Here is a 20,471-nt window from a genome sequence, read left to right as displayed (position 1 = left end):
ATTATTTCCAACAAAGACTCTTTATTGGGCAAGATCAAGGACACTACAGTTTGACAGAACTCCCTTTCTGCACTAGCTGATGATCGTGTACAGTGGATCACAGCTGACAAAGATACATGGACTGGGGGCAATGATTTCTCTGAGGAGAGTGCTGAGGGGGTCAATTGTGACCTGACTACGCCTTGCCTGCCTTGACCTGTTGGACTGGACCTGACCACGCCCTCCCTGCCTGCATCACAATATCCCACTGAGTTCTGATGTCTGCATAACAAGTGTACATTTGGCCAGAAGCTACCTTGGCAAACTTTTTCAAAGGATGGGCTGGAGGCCAGCTTGGCCCAGTTGTGCTGGCAGCTTGCTGCAAGGTGACCTGAACATGATCATGGGGTGGACCTGGCTGGTCAAAGAGGTGGAAGGTCAACTGCAAGCAGTCAAGCAGTCCGAGGCAAGGTATGAGTGGCTGGCTGACACTCTCAGGACCCCCAGCCAAGGTGGATTTCCAGGGCTCAAAAGCAAAGCTTCAGTCCAACTGAGAGAGAAGAAGACACTTGGGTTTGTGTCTGTAGTACAGAGGAGAAGGCCACATGATTTCAGGGTACATCCAGAGAGATCTGAATGCGGTGGCAACTTGTGGGAAACCTATTACGAGTAGGGATCTGAGTAGGCAATGAGTGGAAAAAAGCTTTCAATTTATGACTAGGACAGTATAAGTATTTTGTTATGCCCTTCGAGTTGCGTGGGGCCCCAGGGGTCTTCATGAATTTAATTAAGTCCTGCCTGGACATCTCAATAAGGAGTCATGGGTTACCTCGATGATGTGTTGATCTGCACTGAAAACTGGGAAGAGCATATACTGTGTTACAGAAGCTGAAGGAACATCAGTTGTATGTGAAACTTTCCAAATGTGAGTTCCACATAGATAAGCTGGATTTCCTGGACTGTCAGCTGTCAACATCTGGGATAGAGATGGTCCCTAGTGTGCAGACTGGGCAGGGCTGGTGTGCTGCCACAGTAACACATAGCACTGAGGAGGCTCAGAGCTGGGGCTGTGCTGACAGCTGTTTAGTCAGTAATAAATCCAAAGATACCAAGTTCGTGGGAGAGTCCAGAGCAATGTCAATCAAATCAGGAGTGAAAAGCCATGAATGTATCCATCAACAAGAAGAATCAAAGAATCAAGGTCAAGAAATCGGTCCGTGGTCAGTCAGGGTCTGGAGACAACAGTGGTGTGCAGATAAGGTCAGGAAGAACACACTTTGCAGCCACAACTGCAGTTCCTGCCAAAGGCCTTTTATCCCTCAGAGCTACTTGCCTGGGACTGAACAAGCTCCTTTGTTTAACTGTCATCCTTAATATTCATATTTGCCAGCAGACTTTGGCCTTGGTGTTTTCTCTTCCAGGTTTCTTCTGTGGAAGAGTCTGAGTTCTTATGAGTCTCTGTATGTGGAGTTTTATGTTCCTTAAGTTTAAAACCAGAAATTTTGGTTTTTCTGTAATTCGGGGCCAGTAATTCAAGCTTTGGACCCTTCATGACTGTCTAACTTAGTTGTATTTTTCAGTGTATGTGGGCTTTTTCTGGTTCATTTTTCATGGTAGTACTGGTTTGTGCAGAGAGCGTAGCCGTGGTTTGTGGATTGTAAGTGACAGTAAATTTTTACTTCTGGATTCCAATGACATGATTTTACTGGAATCAGTCAAGAATAATTGACGGGCACTTCTCTATACAGTGTTAAATGATTTGGCATAATGCAAGTTACCTCATCACAAAGTCAGTTGTGGGTTTTGCTGCCCACAAAGTGAATAATGAAGTATGTCTGACTGATCCATTGTGATCCAGGCAGAAACCATTCTGACTTCATATTATTTAAGTCCTGGTGTCTTTGGTACCACAGTGTACTTATCTATGCTTGTTCACTATACAGTACAGTCACCAGCCGGGGTGTGTGTGGCTGTTGTTCAAGGTATGGATGCGGAGAGTACATAATCACTCTGGAACACTGAAAGTAGATAGAATAAGTGTCACATGGGCAAAGAAAGAAGCATGGGAAATTTTGTCCATGAGGAATTGATTCCAACCTGAAATGTTTTTGCTTGGAATGATTGAAAATGAGAAAATTCAATGTATTCTTTCTTCTGAGCTGCTAAGTATTAACTAGCAGAGGCAGCAAAAACAGAGATGTAGCCTATCATAAAAGATGTGGTATGGAGTTCATGATCTCATTTCACGTCAGCAGTATTTTTGTATCATTTCTGCTTATAATATGGGGAGGCTGTAAAACAGAATTATTCCAGAAAGTTATTGGTGCAGCCTGAACTTATGCAAAAGAGGAATATGCTTGTTCTTATATCAAATTGGGTTTTATATTGTTCTTAAATTGTTATTATCCTCCTTTGGCCCTGAGATGCTTCAGAGAAAGACATAAGTAAACATTTCAAACACAGATCTTGCATCTCTTAATTGGCTTTCAAATCAGGATTTGTGTTTGAAGACTGAGTTTGGTTCCTTCTAGATATTTCCCATAGTAGCATGTGTCTTTCTGTTCTAATTTTCTAGGCAACAGACAATGATGTGGGCTCGTATGGAAAAGTGAACTATTATTTTAGTGATGATCCTGACAGGTAGGTACTTCCTGGATTATGCCTCTGCTGCAGGATTCCTCACTTCATTCTGGTGTTTGTAATGTGCATTCCTTTATTTTTTAATGTGTATTTTATGTGTTTTACGTTTTATTCAGAGCATTTTTCTATTGCCATTCTGTCTAAGGAAGTCCAAAGCAGTTTCTGTCAATAGAAACCATTTGCTTTCAGCAAGTGATCATTGTATTTAATTGTTATGTCTTCAGTGCAGTCCCTCAGGGCAGTGGCAGAGAACTGACTAGAAAACTTCCAGAAGCTTCAGAGCACTTGAAGCACTCTCCACCCTCCCCTACAGAGCCAAGAGTGGGTTGATTTCTTGCCCAGTTATCTGAAAGGGGCAGAAAGAATGTTCCTTCCTCAGTTATCTCTTCACTTCTATGAAGAAAGTACTGGCTTTAGCTGAGTACTTTGTTTTACCTCAGTTTTTCTTCTTCATCTTCTCCACCCACATGGCACTTTTGAAGAAATGTTCCAAGAGTGGCTGAAGATGGCTCAGAAAGAAGAGCATGATGATTGTCTTTTCTGCCTCAGCAAGACTCATGTCTCCAAGACATGCCCATCTTGCCATCTTTTTATGCCTAACGCCAGACATCAATGGGTTTCCAGACTTAAGGCTGTGCTGTGGGAAAAGTCTCTCACTTCAATGGACTTTTCAAGGACAAATCCGTAAGAGAGGAGACATATGCTTTTGGTCTCTTCAGACCACATGGCTCCCTCTGGATCGACACCAGTCACCAGATTCAGCTTTGGTGGCCAAATGGGCAACTTCTGAGCCCCCAGTTAAAAAGGCCCGGAAAAGAAAAACACTTTTCAATCCAAGCCATTGTTTCCTTGAAGCCAAGGTTTGTCACTGATCCACCCATATTCTGACTCTCCAGTTCCTCGGCTGGAAGTCTCTCCTTGACTTTGATAACCATTGCCTCCTGAACACCAGGCTCCTTGCTGACACATTCTCAAACTTACTTTCCAGTATCTTTGTCTACTCTACTCTCGGATTCTCCAGCTCCGTGTTGATCATCTCCTCAACATCATCCATTGAGCTCCCTGCCTAGACACAGTCTCTGTCAAAGTTGGGGTCAGAGTTCAGGAGACTCTCATCATTAAAGCACTCACTCTCCTCGAGGCTATATGCCTCCAAAGATACTGTCTCCCATTTTGACAGGCACTCTTCCCCTTTCTCAGGGGATCATATCTTCAAGGTTCTTCTCTATCCTTTAGTTCCAGGAAAGTGATTGAAATCAATACCTAATTCATCTTGCCAGCCAGAGTTTCCATTCTCAACCTTGCCAGTCTTCCTATCCATGCTGTTTGATGTATATGCTTCCATACACTTACCTCTTCCTTGTCATATCTGTTCTCATCATCCTCCAAAGTCAACTGTCAAACACTCTTAGATTTCAAGACAGGATGAATCTACCACTTTCCCACATCTCCATCAAAATCAAGATGACAGTCATTTCTCACATTCAGCATCTGAGTCTGAAGACACGGAAGTTGAGGACAGTGTCAGGGATCTGTCTCCTGTCTCCTCAGTGGAGGACCTCAAGCTTTATTCAGAGCAGTTGATTTGAATGGTGAAAGCTCTGGACATTGACTACATTCAGTCAGATTTGAGGTCCTCAAATCTGATCATGAGTGTGTTATACAGCACCAATATGGGCCTAATCCAGTGATGTAGGTATAGATTTTTATGGGGTGGGTTCAGGGGGCAGGGCCATGCCCCCACCCACCCCTGGGAGCATGGCCACATCTCCCCAAGCCCCGGCCCTGGCTTCAGTACTTATAAAGGCAGCTCTCCAAGGCCAGGGACAGCAGACTCCCCTGCCTTGCCTTCCCCCTCCCCCCAACCAACAGGGCTCCCAGCTGGTAGCTGGCAGTCCCTTCTGCCCTCATCTCTGGGCAGAGGCATAGAAAGGGAAAATGGAGCCTGGTGCAAAATCTGAGTTTTGCATGCCCCCCCCCCCACAATGGGTGGCCGCTGTGATGCTGGAATCCACCCCCAAACAGCATCATTTTCAATGGTAAACAAAGGAGCCCAGATTCTCCTTTTAAATCCACCTTAAAGGTAGAATCTGGGGTCCCCAGTTAAAACCACATTGAAAGTGATGCTGTTTTGATGCTGTTTTGGGATGGATTATCCCCCACCCTGAAACAGCATCACTTTCAATGTTTAAACTGGGGACCTCAGATTCTCCCTTTAAAACCATGCCGAAGGAAGTGGATTTAAAAGAAGAATTTGGGGAAATTTGGGGGGGGGTGCCTTCTGTCAGGGGTGCAATTGTTAATCTAGCAGCACCAAACTTTCAGGGTATCTTTAGTGCTGCAACCTGGCAGCACCTGCTGTACCTGGGGGGAGTTGCCCACATACTGGGTATATCCCACATACTGGGTAAGCCCAGCTCTAGTAAGTGGGGGCTTCCAGGTCTCTGCTTCTCTTCCACATTGGGTGGGAGGAGGGCTCAGGACTGCCTCTCCAACCCTTGCTTTTTGTATGCCTTGAGAAGTGTGGAGCCCCTGGACCCCCCCCCCCACCATCACCATGCAAAGCAGAGGGGTAGCGAGTCTCCCTCCCCAGCTGAGGTAGCACAGCATTGCCCCTCCCTCAGATTTAGCCCTGTCCATGCTCAGAGTAGCAGCTCCATCTGCCCTTCTGTAGATATGGCCTTGACAGATCATTGTCAATCATTGCCAACTTTGACTATTGCCAACTTCGACTATTGCCAAACTATTGCCAACTTCAACTAGTAGTGGCTCTCCAGCATCTCATATACAGGTATTCCATTATACCTGCTAATTATTTATTTAGGCATTTATATGCCAGTTTTATCCCCAGTGGGGCCACAAAGCAGCTTACAACATTAAAATCTCCCCCTTGAGGACCCTATTCTTTCTCCAGTAAAATGCAACCTCATGAAACTAACAGAAGGAAGAAGAAGAATACAATTTTTCCCATGGGCTAATTTCTCATTCACAATCGTCTTCCCTGCTGATTTTCCTCTGCAGGGGTCCAGAAACCCACTTACTATTGTATGTTTCTTTTAAAATTGTTGGTTTGCTATCCTCCAGGTTCTCATTGGACAAGGATACAGGTGTAATCACATTGATTGCTCGGCTGGACTTCGAGACAACCCAGCGTTATACTCTGACTGTGATTGCCAGAGATGGAGGTGGAGAAGAGACAACAGGAAGAGTCCGGATTAATGTCCTAGACGTTAATGATAACATCCCTACATTCCAGAAGGAGTCCTATTTGGGGGCTTTGAGGGAAAATGAACCTTCAGTTACTCAGGTGGTCCGTGTGAGGGTAAGAAAGATGTTTTGAAATTCCTGGTATACTTTTCTTAGCTGCCCAGAGTTTGAGGAAGTAGGGAACATGAATATAAATTTAAAGCCAGATGTGGCATGACCAGTGTGTAAGTAGGGCTGAAAAATCTGCCTTAGCCAAAATCAAACAGTACTTGGGAATTTTTTTATGAGGCATGTTCATGATGCATACTGATTAGGGCTGCTCAAAAACCATCTGGTTTGGGTCAGATCTTCATTATCTGTTGCAGTCTGGCATCTGCCTTTCCAGATTTTTGGTTGCCAACTCTGGCCTGGGAAATTTCTGGTAATTTGGTATATGATCAGGGCTCTCCAGCTTCTTTTTCCCATCATGCTCCAGTGGCCAGTGGGAGGGGAAAAATAAAAAACTCCATTGGGCATAAGTGTGACATCATTTCCAGGGAAAACTGGGAAGGGACATCAGTCCACTCTAGGACCTTTTCATACACAAGTTGTTTGCGATGTATCTTGCCACCAAAAGTATCATTTTTCTTTTAATTCCGTATGTTTTTTCCTCCATTTGGGAATGTTTTCCCTTTATTTTTCCTCCATTGTTTGCCTGATCACTTTTACTTCATTTTTTTCAATCTGTTTCCAAGCCAGCATCCCTTGTTTGATCATGTTGAAAATGTCTTTATTTCTCTGCCCCAACAAATACCTGATGGTCATCCATGCCCCCCAACCTCCCCTTTAGCTAATTTCTCACCCTCATTTTCCATATTTAAAAAGATTTTTTTTCTCTGTCACATTAGTGATATAACATAAGGGCTCCAACACAGGCCAGGTTGATTGTATCAGCTTTGTCAATTTCATCCCAAATGAGAATGTCATATTAAGGTGAAGATACAAAGTGCCTGCAATTAAAAGCAAGTGAAATTGTCACGGGAAGTTGTTTTTGCAGGAGGAAATCGGCACAGGACAGCTGCAGTAAAGGTGGTGCTTTGCTGCAGCAATCTCTTGTTAATTTTTCTCCAGCAAAAGCAGCTTCCTTCTTCAATTTCAGTTGTTCCTAACTACAGACAAGTTGCATCTTTGCCTTAACATGACATCACTGATGTGGGGTGAAATTGACAAAGCTGATACTATCAACCTGGCCTGTGTCTGTGCCGGTACATTGCACTGCTAATGCAAGAAAGAATTAATTTTTAAAAGATCCTTTCAAAAATGAAAATGAAAATGGAGGATGAGTGTGAGGGCAAGTAGAATATGGCTGAAGAGGGGGGCTGTTCTTCTTCATCATGGGTTACATCCAACCACCATTAGTATAATACGTTTTCAGCAATAACGTGTTGATTAAATGCAACTAAACAGATAAGGGGAACAATGACAGAGGGAATGAAGGTGTACAGAATGATTTCACAGAAAGTATTTCCAAAACACAAGGTTTGACTACTGGGAAAATCTATGGTAAGGTGTGCATGTGGGGCAAGCCTAGGAATCACCAAAAACTCTGTGGTTTCACTGTTGATTCCTGGAGCAGACTGATGTCACTTCCAGATGCTTCCCAAAAGTGACACCACATCAGTGCCCAACAGTCACCCTCCAGACATCATTTTTTAAAGTTTTCAGATGGAGCTATTCCTGATAAACTGAAACTAAAACCTGATCAATTGAGTGATCTACAGAACTAAAACCTGATCAGTTGAGTGATCTACAGTCGTGCTGGGGTACATTTTTATGGGATACAGTTTTTGCAGTAGAAGTTATGGGGGATAATAATTGCAGGGGGAAAAAAAGACTTTGACTTTCTATTCTTTTATACATGAACAGTGGGCTGTGTACTGCACATTGTTCCCCTGGAGAGCAGGGAGCATCATCCTTAGCAAGGCGTGCTCCCTCCATCAGAATGCCTGCTCATCAGCATTTTCTATTTAAGATGATACAGCAGACAAACCGAAAGTCTTATCCGAATGTCCACCTAAATGGGCATTCTGTTCCTCTACTACATTGTTTTCAGGGGGATGCACATCCCATTAGTCCATATACCTCTGCAGTAGGGGCACACTCCTCCTTCTCCTTGACACCAATCTTTGGTGAAGAATTTTACACCTTATCATCAAGAGGTGCACAAAATTGCCCAAAAGGGAGGGTTTGTTTTGTGGAGAGGCGTAAATGCTCATGAAGTATAACCCTCTTTCTGCCTCAATACTAATCTAGAGGGAAAGCAAACAAGTCGCCTATAGAACATGCCCACTGTCTCTCTTAATAGATTACAACATCTGCTGTACTAGGGGGCAGTGATATGCCAGTGTTTGGGATTACATATATGGATTAGCTTTCATAACAGATTCAGGCAAGCAAAAAAAAAAAAAAGGAAATCTATCAGGAAATATAAATGTCACCAGTTAACTAGGGTAGGAATGACACACCAAAAACATCAGGCTAATTTTATTGGTGTGATTTATACTGGATTTGTTAAGAAGCACTGTGAAAGGTTCTGTGAAAGCAGACAGTTTGTATATAAGGAAAAAGATGAGACAGAGAATAAGAGTACTGAACTGAACTGTTTATCCTGATTCACTGAGGTCCCAGAGCCTACATACAGAATGCAAATCAAACTCAGAGCTGGTTATGTATATTATCTTGCTTAATTGGTAAGGAGAATTTTACTGTATATTAGGTATGTGTTTGTGTTAAGTGCCATTCAAGTTGCTTCTGGCTTATGACAACCTTTTGAATGAATGACCTCCAAAACATCCTATCATTAACCACCTTGCTCAGGTATTGAAAATTAAGAACCATAGCTTCCTTCATTGAGTCAATCCATTTCATATTAGGTCTTCCTCTTTCCATTCTGCTTTCAACTTTTCCTAGCATTATGGGACCAAAGTCTGATAGCCTCAGCATGCTTTACAATCCTGTGCACAGTTACTCCAGTCTAAACCTTAGACGAGAGTAACTGTTCACAAAGTTGCTCTGTTCAGCCATTTTAACTTCAAGGCTTGATTTTATTTACAATCCACTTATTTGTCTTTTTGGCAGTCCATGTTATTTATAAAACCCTCCTTCAACACCACATTTCAAATAAATCAGCTTTCTTTCTGTCAGCTTTCTTTGTTGTTTAACATTCTTTTTAATTATGTATAAGGAATACTATTGTATGAGTTACCTTGATCTTGGTTGCCAATGGCACATCCTTATACTTAAGAATCTTTTCTAGTCCCTTCATGGCTGCCCTTCCCAGTCTCAGTCTCCTTCTGATTTCTTAGTTGCTGTCTCTCATTTGCTTGATGATTGATCCAAAGAATAGAAAATCTTGAACAAATTCAATTTCTTCATTGTCAGCCTTAAACTTGTGTAATTCCTCAGTAGTCATTACTTTTATCTTCTTGATCTTTAGCTGTAATCCCACTTTGGCACTTTCTTCTTTAACCTTCATCAGTAGTCCTTTCAACTTTTCACTATTTCCTGTCAGTAATGTGGTTGTCATTTGCATATCTCAAATTGCTAATGCCCCTTCTGCCAATTTTCACTCCGCCTTCATGTAAATTGATTCCAGTTTTCCTGATGATACATTCTGCATAAAGATTGAACAGATAGGGAGATAAAATACATCCTTATCTAACATCTTTGCAAACTAGAAACCATTCTTGTTTATATTTTGTCCTAAGAGTAGCCTCTTGTCCAGAGTATGGGTTGTGCATCACAACCATCAGGTACTATGGCATACCCATTTTTGTTAAAACCAACCATTGCTTTTCATGATCTACACAGTCTGAACATTTGCTGTAATCTATGAAACACAGGCAGATTTTCTTTAGAAGTTCTCTTGTATGCTCCAGTAACCAACTTAAATTTGCAATATGATCTCTAGTCTCTCTTTCTTTTCTAAATCCAGCTTGAACATCTGGCATTTCTCATTCTAAATATGGCGACAGTCTTTGTTGTAAGATTCTGAGCATCACTTTACTTGTGTGATGAATCTATGTGATGGTTTGATAGTTGCTGCAGTCTTTGATTTCTCCTTTTTTAAAAATTTGACTGTTTCCAGACAGTAAGCCATTTTGTTTTCCATATTTGTTAGCCTATACTTGGTGGACTCCGTTTCTGTGGCTTGCAATAGCTGTTGATTTGTTTCTCCCAATTTCTTTGAGTTTGGCTTTCATTTCACTTTCTAAAATTTCAGATTCTTCTTCAAAAGATTATGCTTTGAGGGACTCTATCATCCTTTCATCTCTTCTGTATAGTTGTTATTGTTTCCATTTTTTCTTTATTTTGTTCCTATACAGCTAATGTATTTCCATGTTTATCTTTCAGCATCCCTAAACTTGCTCTAAATTTTCTTTTGATTTTTTGGATCTTGTGGAACAGATCTCTTGTTCTTTCTTTTTTGTTATTATTGTTCTATTCCTTTATGCTAGTTATTATAATTGTTCTCTTTGTCTCTAAGCACAAATCATTGGAATGCTGCATTCAGATTTCTGATTCTGTTTCTGTCACCTTTCACTTTTGCTTGTTATCTATTTTCTGCAATTTTAAGAATTTCATCCTTTTCATTCCTCTTGTCTACAGGAATAATCTTTATACATTCTTCCTTGATAGGATCTCTGGTTTCAACCCATAATTCTTCTGCTTCCTGTTCAATTGAACTTAGGCCATTTCCGCACGGCCGTGGAGGTGCCTCCACGCCGGCAGAATTCTTGCCGGCGTGGAGGCGGAGGCCGTTCGCATGGAGCCGCCTCTTCCCCCCTTCCCTTTCCCATTTACCTCTCGTGTCGCCGTCCTGCGGGCCTCCTCAGCCCCGCCCACGCTGCCCTCCGACCTCCAGGGGTCGGAGGACAGCAAGGGAGGGACTTAGGAGGCCAGCAGGACGGCGACACGAGAGGTAAATGGGAAAGGGAAGGGGAAACAGCGTGTTCCCGGCGGTGCGGTTCGCACCGCGCCGCCGGGAAGACGCTTTCCCCTCAACAACAACCCTTTAAAGGGTTGTTGTTTAGGGCGGCCTGACGCCGCCCTGGGGGAGGGGGAGCGCAGTCAGGTCGGCGCTGCTGCGTTGCAGCAGCGCCGCCTGTGCGAACGGCGGCCTGGGGGCAGCGTTTTTACCGCCCCCAGGCTGTCGTTTTTGGCCCGTGCGGAAAGGGCCTTAGTGAAGCAATTCTGTCCTTTAAACTCTTCTGCTTCCAATTGTCTAATCTGTTTGATACCTATATTGGCCCTAAATACAGTTATCTGTTCAGTTGCCTGAATCATGTGTTTGCAATGAACAAATTGTTATCTTCACAAAATTCTAAGAGTTGCTCTCCTGCTCCATTTCATGCTCATAGTTTAAATTTTCCAACAATATCTGAGTCTAACTTGTTGTTTAGGTGAGTGCATAAAAACTTTCAGTTTCTTCTGCTATAGTATATGTAGTTTGGAAATAAACTTGAATGATGGTTATGTTAATAGCTTTCCATGAAGTCTGATATAATTCAATGAGTCTTTACATTATAGCCCCTCTTTGCTTGTACTACATCTCGCCTCACTATTAGAGCAACTCCGTTTCTTCCATGTTTATCATTTCCTGAGTAAAACACCTTGTAATTTTCCAATTTAAAATGTCCTAATCCAGTTTACTTTAGTTAACTCACTCCCAAGATTGCAATGTTAAAAAGTTCTGTTTCTCATTTTACAATTTTGAGCTTACCTTGATTCATACTTTTCATGACCCATGTTCCTATTATATGTGTCAAACAGCTCTGGACTTTGTTCATGCATCCAGTCACATAAACAACTGAATGTCCTTTAAACTTTCAGTTGCATCATTAAACATAGCTCTACTCATACTTGTCATCTGCTCTTCTACAGTAGCTGATGTGAGTGCTAGCTGACAGGGGGGTCCTATCTTGCAGCACTATTTTTTTAATTTGAATTATCATAGGGTTTTCAAAGTCTGAGATGATTAGAAGTCATTTACCATCACTTTCCTTTGTGCAGAACTAACCAAGGTTAGCTGAAGTGGCATTAATAATGATAGATCCTCCACCAGTGTTACCTTCCACCAATGGTCAATGATAGATTCTCTACCAATGTTACCTTCCACGACTCCTGCTGCCTAGTAGCTATCCTTCAAGAATTCTTCTGCCTCCACCATGATTGGAACTGTGCCTTCTCTTCTGCTGCTAGGTCTTTGATCCCTGAAGAAAGTGGACAGAAAGTGGATGCATCTTTGTTTGGAATCCCAGCTGTGACCATTCCACCTTGAGTGACTCTGCAAGGAGTTTAGCCTATTGACAGAGTCTAAACTCCTTATGGTATTGCTCTCAGCTTTGCTGAAACATACAAACCCCCTCACCACATCAAGGTGTGCATCCACATCAGATATTGATGTGTGGTTATGTCATGAAATAGTTTTTATGTGCAAACACACTGGCTGTCCACATTTTATTTGCAACACAATTTGGTTGTGACACAAAACATTTGCTTTAAGTTCATCATCCACTGTCATTTCCTCCTGCCCCATCTCTTCAGTTTCAGAGTTGGCTGGAAGGGTCGTACTGTGCTGCCCCTCTGGAAAGTTTTGCCTTGAAAACGAACTATTATTAATTAAACTCTTTATGGAGGTAATTAAACAAGCGAAACAGAGTCAAGTATAGGAAGAAAGAATGGAAAGAAATTGCAGCCTATCAGCTCCTTCAGCAATTTTGATTAGCTCTTTAAACTGACTTATCCCTTGCCCAAGGTCTTTTCTTTCACAGGGATCTCTTTCCCTCTCACTTTGGGTCTAACTGTGCATGACTTGTCATGTCAGCTGCGGGGTGGGGGGGGGTTGCCCATTCCTCAAGCAACACATGCCTGGGGACATGTGGACATTGAGGGGCAGACCACCCCACCACCAGGAAAAACAGAGCCCCTCGGGGATAGGGCGGTATAAAAATCTAATAAATAAATAAATAAATAAATAAATAAAATTCAAAGAAGCTCTCCCTGTTTGTAGCATTCCAAGCTGCAGTTGTAAAGGTGAGTCCCCCAATGTATGTGTGACTGTGAGACAGGTACTCCCCGTGACTAGTGGCAGATGTCATGTGTAGGTACACCCTTCACTGTGATGCTTTATACCCAGAATGTAATGCATTGGAGCTCATTACTCTGCAAGTGATTGGGAAATACCCTAAGTTGCTCTTTATTTTTGTGACGGCATTGGAAAGATGTTATAATTGGTCTAAATAACAAGGGCATGTAAAGTAGGAAGAGCAACAATTCTCCCAAGTGCCTGTATCTTCTATTCTTATGAATCCTGCGGGAGACCTGAAGGCTCTGCTAAATAGAGCTGTAGTCTGACTGACAGAAGCAATGCTTCCTTTTGGATATGCTTGAAATGGCTGAGATGAGAACACATCTCACTTCAGCCTCGTTCATTGGCATGACAAAAGCTGTATGAGTATTGACAAGCTCCGAGAGTATACACAAAGCAATGAGCTGAGGGGAGGGGAAGTCAAAAGAATTTCACATCATTTCACCCATACAAATGCCAAATCAAGAGCATATGCTCACTAGAACCAAATGATTCCTCTGAATACAGCCTTATTATCCACATTATTCTCTTTTGTACTATTCTAAGGAGTCAGCAGCTACTGCTGAGAGGATGGGAAGGTTTGTGTGATTGACCTGTTTCTTGCTGATATAATCTTAATCTTTTCCCCAAGGAAGGAGATAAAAAACACATTTCTCGAGGACTGTTAGAACAGCTGGTGCATGTGTGGCGTTAATGAGCGATTTTCAGGTGGTGTTTGTCCCACACAGGCCCGTCCTGATAAACTGCTCTTCCTCACAGAACATTCTAGTTTGGTTCCTGGTGGAGTTGCAATTTCCATCAGGAAAGAGCAAAAACAATGTGTGGGCCAGGGTGGGGGAAAGACTGGCTAGAGCACTTTTCATCTGATAATCTGAAGCCCTTCATTAGGAACAGATTAATTAGTTAGGAGAGGCTCCAGCCCTCTGTTTCAAACGGCAGAGTCATTTCCCTTCCTAATCAGAAGACCTGTTCTCAAGGAGACTGTTAATACTTCTTGTGTTCTCTGTTAAGGCATCGTCTTTAGTTTTCCAGTGCATTTAATCCCTCTTTGATGAAAAACTGTCTGACAAAAAATATTCAGAAATGTAATGTGATCTATCTGGAAAAATGTAATGTAACTTCTCCCAGAACAGTGGTGTCAATTGCACTAGATTTTTCTTGGACATATCTGTGAAAACAGCTGATGTAAACCCTTATTTATTTACTTGAACTAATGCCTAACTAGCCTGTTCCCTAGATGTTCCGGCAGGGAATTAAATCTGTCTGCAATATTTCTTCTTTTTTTAACCTAGGCATCAGATGAAGATTCCCCTCCAAACAATCAGATTGCTTACAGCATTGTGCATGCTTCCGCATTCCAAAGTTACTTTGATATTACTTTGTTTGATGGATATGGAGGTAAGGGCACCCAGTGCATTGCTGAGACACATATTCAGAAGTTTTTGTTAACGTCTCTTGTCAGTAATCAACAACACAGGAATCTTTCCTTTTCAGTGATAAGTGTTGTCCGACCTTTGGATTATGAGCAAGTTTCCAATGGTGTTATTTACTTAGTTGTAATGGCCAAGGATGCAGGTATCCCACCACTCAACAGTACTGTCCCCATCACCATCGAGGTCTTTGTAAGTATTAGCAATGTTTTCCAGTGTACCTTCCCATAATGTATGTTCCTGTTCAGGGAAGAAGATTCAATTCCCCTAGCACTTTTGGTTTGGGTAAAATAGAAAAAAGTGTTGTACATGCACAGTGTCTGGTTAACCCAAATGTCTTCCAACTCCAACAACAGCAACAAAAGATGATTTGCTCTTATGCTAAATTATGATAAAACTAAGATTTGAAATGTGTTAAGGTGGTTTGATAGAAACAATCTGGGCAGGTCAGGATTAAGACAGCTGAGCCTGAATCTTCACAAGTGTTGCCCCCCCCCCCCCCCGCACACACACTTTGGTGAGAAACCCTCTCTTTATTGCTTGGGATGCCTGTTCCCTTGTTTCCAGGTCTCAGCCATGGATATTAAAACCTCTGTTCAAGGTTCAAGGGATCCCACATACTTGAAAATGGACTCCACTTGGTTTTCATAGTATTTGACGATATGATTGACTACATATACAGCTGTTATCAGATTTTTAGACTGATCCATCTTTGTTTGTGTTTTGAAGCTTAATTTTTGTGTATTGATTTGTGCAAATTTGGAAATTTGACCAATAAAATGCATACATAGTAAATGCAGAAGTACCTGGAGGAGAAAGGTACTCCCCCTGCCCCGTCTGAATGTCTTTGATAGGACTATTTGGGGTGGGAAGAAATATTCATGCATGTAGCTATAACAGGAATGGATTCACCCCTGTTCTTGTGGGGGGTGGGATATGTGAAGCAGTGTTTAGATTTTCATTGTGGTCTATTATGTCTGGGAGCATTTTGCCCTACCAATTGATGCAGCTGTTGGAATCGTGGAACGGGGTATGGAATGGATTAAGCCATCTGAAGCTGCAATTGAATTGGTGATGATGACCTCCATGCTAGTAGCCTTTCCTGCTCTAGTGTTCTAGCTTTGACAGCCAGCATCAGGAGGTCCTTATAAAGCAAATCCTTCATAAATGGGGGTGGGGGGAGAGGTCTGTGCACAGCAGAGGGGGTAGGGAAAAGGTGTCAGTCACCTGACAGGAGAATAACTTTATTTCTTTCTAGGTGAAGTTCAAGAGAATTAAACAAAGAATATTCTTTTATTTTTTTCCTCTCTGCCTCCCCCAAAGATCTAAAGGTGCCTGAAACCAAAGAGCTCTGATTCTGACATGAATATCAAATGCACATTAGCACTTGAAGTGACTGAAATTATCAGCCACTGAATCAATCACAGCCAGCTGTTTATTTTTCAAATGCTAGCTGTCCTTGGATGAAATGGCTGGCTGCCGTTGTCCTGAATCCTTATGCAAACATTCTTATCAGGAACGGTGACGCACACACATATATTGGTAACAGAGTTAGTGTATTGCTGTTATAGAGCAGGATTAAATCAGACTGTCAAAGTGCAACAAGCATTGTGGCTCAACAAAAGCTCAAATAAAGTAGCAGCCGAGGATTCTGGTTGCCTGATAACCTTTCCATCTTAGCTGCAGCCTAATCAGATCTGACTTGTAAGTGGCAGCAGTTTATTGACCAAAGAGTAGAGGGGAGATCCTTGTTGCCACAAGAATTGACTGAGTTTCTCCTTTTAGCTTTCATATGATTATGGGGGTAGAAGAAAGAAAGAAGCAACCGAGGGCTGGAGGGGTTTAATTGAGGCTAAATGCCTCCTCCCCAAAGCTGCTCTTTGGACAGTGTAATCCCATCTGTCTAAAGACCACATCTGAAAAGGTCATTTCCTTTTGGTTGATTTTGTACTTGGGTGATTTTTAAGTAGCTGTCACATTCTGCACTTTCCAGACCAAAAGGGATTCCCCCCCCCCCTCCTTTCAACTGGAAGGGGGGAAAATAGGATGGTGATGATGATGAATTGGCTCACAATGGCACTTAAGTAGCTGAAATGAAAGTGTGAGTGTGAGTGAAAAAGAGAGAGAGAGCCTGTGTAGCAGGGCAGCTTTTTCATCCTTTGCTTGTTGATTTTTAATAAAGAAGTGAAACTCGCTTTGTAGATTTCCCATTAGGGGACAATAAGCTTTTGTAGAGGCAGCCACTGGGTTAGAACTAATATTGAGCCTGATACCAACATCCTTGGAAATATCAGCACTAATAAGTTTCTCTGTAGCTTTCATTCATTGACATTCTAGGTGCCATTTTGTGCAGTGAGCCAGCAACTTTAACTGTGCTTAAGTCTCTCATAAAGGAGACTTGCTCATTTACTTAGGCTGCTGTTGATTTACAAATTCCTTCACTCTGGAGCCAGATATATAAAAGCTTATTGCATTAAAGGAAGCAATATAAATGAGGGGGGAAAATAAAGGAGATGCTGAGAAATCTGTGGGTAAAGTCCTTTAGGTCAGATGTCAAGGACTCAGTCCTGCCAGTCCAAATGTCTTTTCTTCAGTGCTAATTCCTGTCCCTCACCAGTACAGACTTATCATTGGACCTGTGTTCAGTGCTACAGACAAGGGATTGGGAATTGTCTGCCAATGATAGTTTCCAGGGCCTTCAAAGTGATATTGTTTGAGACATCCTTGCCCCACTGGATACAGGTTCCTTTTTATGTCCTCCTTCCATCTTTTTTTTGGAAAGTTTTATTTATTTTGTTCATATAGACAACATATACAGAAAAAGAAGTCCAAATCTAGTCTCCCCCCCCCCCGCACACAGCAGTGATAATAAAAGAAAAAACACACACACACTCATCTCTACACTTATATACAGTGACTTCCAGCTGCCTCACTATGGTCCTTCATCCATCTTGATAAGTCTACTTTTACAGGGTTTTATAAAAGTTCAGATTGTACCACAAAACAGCCAAAACTGTCTTTCAGAAGCAAAACAACTGTTGTTGTGGATTTTAAGAGGTGTGACTGACGCAGGTGCCCAGTAAATAGTACCCATGATGAATAATACTGAACTCTCTGCAAAGAGTTATTCCCAGATATAATATGGGAAGAAGGGATGTGTCAACAATTAAGAATTAGGAAAATGGAATGGAGATACTTTTCTTCCAAGGCAAGGCATTCTCTCTGTTAAGTTGTCAAGGCTACTGGTAATGAATGAGGACTAGCATCACAGTGGCTGTACAAACAGGATATCACTTCCACTTAGAACTAAATTCAGTCTGTCACTGTGAATGAAACCAGATTTGAATCACTATCTTTTTTAAAATCAGAAATTGGTTGCCTTAAACTGTTTTCATATTGTTGTTTTCTTTCACTGTACATTATATATGCCGGTTGGAATGTCGAAAGCATTTCAACAAGTTCCTGTCTGTGGACTAATTTTCTCTCCTGACTACAGAAATTCACCTATTGCAGTGGTCCCCAACTGTGGAATTCTGACACAATGTGAAAGGCAGAGCCTCAAAATAGCTGACACAAAATGGCTGCCGCATGAGGCAGAATCAGTCACAAAATAACCGCTGTAGCTTATCTTCAGTCACGCAGTGAAGATCCTTTTGCTGTTGTGGCAGTTGCTTCCAAAGCGACATTTTTAAAAATCTGCACAGCCAATCATATTTCCAGTGGCAAGTCAGAAGACTTTCTGGCCAGAAGACACACCTGACCTTGACCATTTTTCTAAGCCCACTTTGTGGGCACCAGGAATGGTGTCAGTGTGTACCATGGCTTCCACAAGAACCACACTGGGAACCCCAGCTGTATTGTTAGCCTCCAGAGGAAGGACCCACTACTGGAGGTAGGAATCTGGAAAGTCTTCTTAGATACACTTTAATTTTAAAAAATGCAAAATCTAACTGATTTAGGTAACTATTATGACTGCACGTATAAGCATCACTCTTATCTCTTTGGATCCCATCTGCTCGTTGCTGCAATATGGAAGATTAAGTCTGAGACGGCAAGATCAGTCTCTCATACATGTGTTTTGGTTACATTTGAGGACTAGCTGATATAAATGACTAACCTCTGAGCAACTAGACTTGGAATTGTATTTTAAGGATGCTAATAGTTGAATTTGGAATCTATAGATAGGTTTCCTCTATCATTCTCCTCCTCCTGCTCCATCAAGCAACATCAATACCCCCTCCCGAGTTTTGTTCAGTTGGAACTGTCCATGAGAAGTATGCTTTATTGTACTGGGAGGACAATGTACAATATGGAACACTCCAGAAATCATGAGTGATGTAGAGGCTGATTAAAGACCACCTGCTCCTAGCAAAAATAGCTGAGGATGGCAATTTAATTATACCATGATGGGCATCACTGGCACGTGAAATTACCTAAAATATCAAATTATAGTAAAAACATCAGTCAAGGCTTAAGGGCCAGGCTAGTTCGTCCTGTGCGTGTGTGTGTGTGTTTTACGTATGGCAAAAGTTCAATGGTTTGTGATTTTTGGCTAAGTCATTCAGCATTACAACTTCCTGGTTCCAAATAGGGTTTTGAAGAGCACCCAAAAACCTTTGTGTTTAACATTTAATTCAAATGGACAGAAAAAAGAATGCATTAAGATGAAAAGTCCCACTTAATTGCTTAAAGATGAGATGAAATTATATTTTATTACAAGCTTTCCAGTTCTCATACCCTTCACCATGGTTTTGGTGTTCAGAGTCACAATCTCAAAAAATATATAGTCGTTTTTAGGATGAGGGCTAGCTGCTTGAGGTAGGTCTGCTGTCCTTCAATGAAGGAGACAAGAATGGATAGTCGTAATTTGCTTGTCGATAATTACTTTGCACAGAGAAATAATGGGGAGGTCAGATCCATTTTGTTCCCTCCCCCAAGGCAAAAGGTACCAGAATTGGAAACGTATTGGCAGAGAGTAAGGCATTTTTCTATGTCCATTTCTGTATAGATCTAAGCACACACTCGGTGAGCAGAGTAAAATATTTATTTTGAAAGCATACTGGATAAAGAACAAATTCACTTCTTGTTCTTGTTTGGGCTCCATGTAACTCCTGCTATAAAATTCCATTTTGCGTGGAACTTAGATTGACTTAGATTGTTTTTGTTTTCCAGAATTAGATACAAAGAATTAAATAAAACGAAATTTTATTGGACATCTAGTTGTCTAAAATGCAATGTTGTAAACAGTTTAACTTTTTTCCCTCTGAAATTTTTATACCTACTGACAGCGCATTCAGTTCCCACACATGTTACGTTTGGTGAAGTGAGCAACATTTTTCCTCTTACTTAATTGAATGACCACACATTTGGCTGTAGATTATATATATATTCACATTCATGGTTTTGACTGGGTAGCCTGCTAAGTTTCTTCTTGGGCCAAAACACAACAATTTATAAATGAAAGCTAACATTCTCTATAGACTCTCTAGTCCAGGGGTCTGCAACCTATGACTCTCCAGAGGTTCATGGACTACAAATCCCATCAGCCCCTGCCAGCATGTCCAATTGGCAAGGGATGCTGGGATTTGTAGTCCATGAACCTCTAGAGAGCCACAGGTTGCAGACCCCTGCTCTAGGACAACAGTGTCCAACTCTGGCCCTCCAGACGTTCATGGATTATGATTCCCATCAGCCCCTGCCAGCATGGTCTAGGCCAAAACAAGCCAGTGTGTGTGTGTGTGTGTGTGTGTGTGTGTGTGTGTGTGTGTGTGTGTGTGTGTGTGTGTGTGTGTGTACACATATACAGACACACACACACACACACACACACACACACACACACCCTATATACAGGATGCATTTGTTTTCATTGAGTTCTCTGTTGCAACCATGGAGGTATTATGGAAGGTTTTCTTTGTGGATTGGGGTAGAGGCATAGTCTCTACAGGTTGTGTGTCCAGGCATCACTGCAATTCCAGCTGGAGGTTGTTGGTTCAGCTCTGCAGCAGTGTAGTTTTGCCATTTACCAGACAAGCAAAGCAGTCCATAGTGCCCCAGCTTCTGTACTGGGACCTTAGCCAGAGGCC

At 42.0% G+C, this 20,471-nt stretch overlaps 1 protein-coding gene across 1 annotated transcript in view; it reads left to right on the top strand.

Annotated features, from left to right (window-relative positions):
• Positions 1-20,471, top strand: part of CDH23 (cadherin related 23) — a 612,421-nt gene that overhangs the window by 406,034 nt on the left and 185,916 nt on the right. The window contains exons 14-17 of the mRNA XM_048505079.1: positions 2,555-2,619; positions 5,704-5,941; positions 14,248-14,353; positions 14,450-14,577. Coding sequence (XP_048361036.1) covers positions 2,555-2,619; positions 5,704-5,941; positions 14,248-14,353; positions 14,450-14,577 — 537 coding nt within the window. The remainder of the gene's footprint in view (positions 1-2,554; positions 2,620-5,703; positions 5,942-14,247; positions 14,354-14,449; positions 14,578-20,471) is intronic.

This window comes from Sphaerodactylus townsendi, linkage group LG08, assembly GCF_021028975.2.
Source record: "Sphaerodactylus townsendi isolate TG3544 linkage group LG08, MPM_Stown_v2.3, whole genome shotgun sequence".
NCBI classification, from domain to species: domain Eukaryota; kingdom Metazoa; phylum Chordata; class Lepidosauria; order Squamata; family Sphaerodactylidae; genus Sphaerodactylus; species Sphaerodactylus townsendi.
Note: the sequence above shows the minus strand (reverse complement) of the source record. Positions and strands in the feature narration are given on the sequence as shown.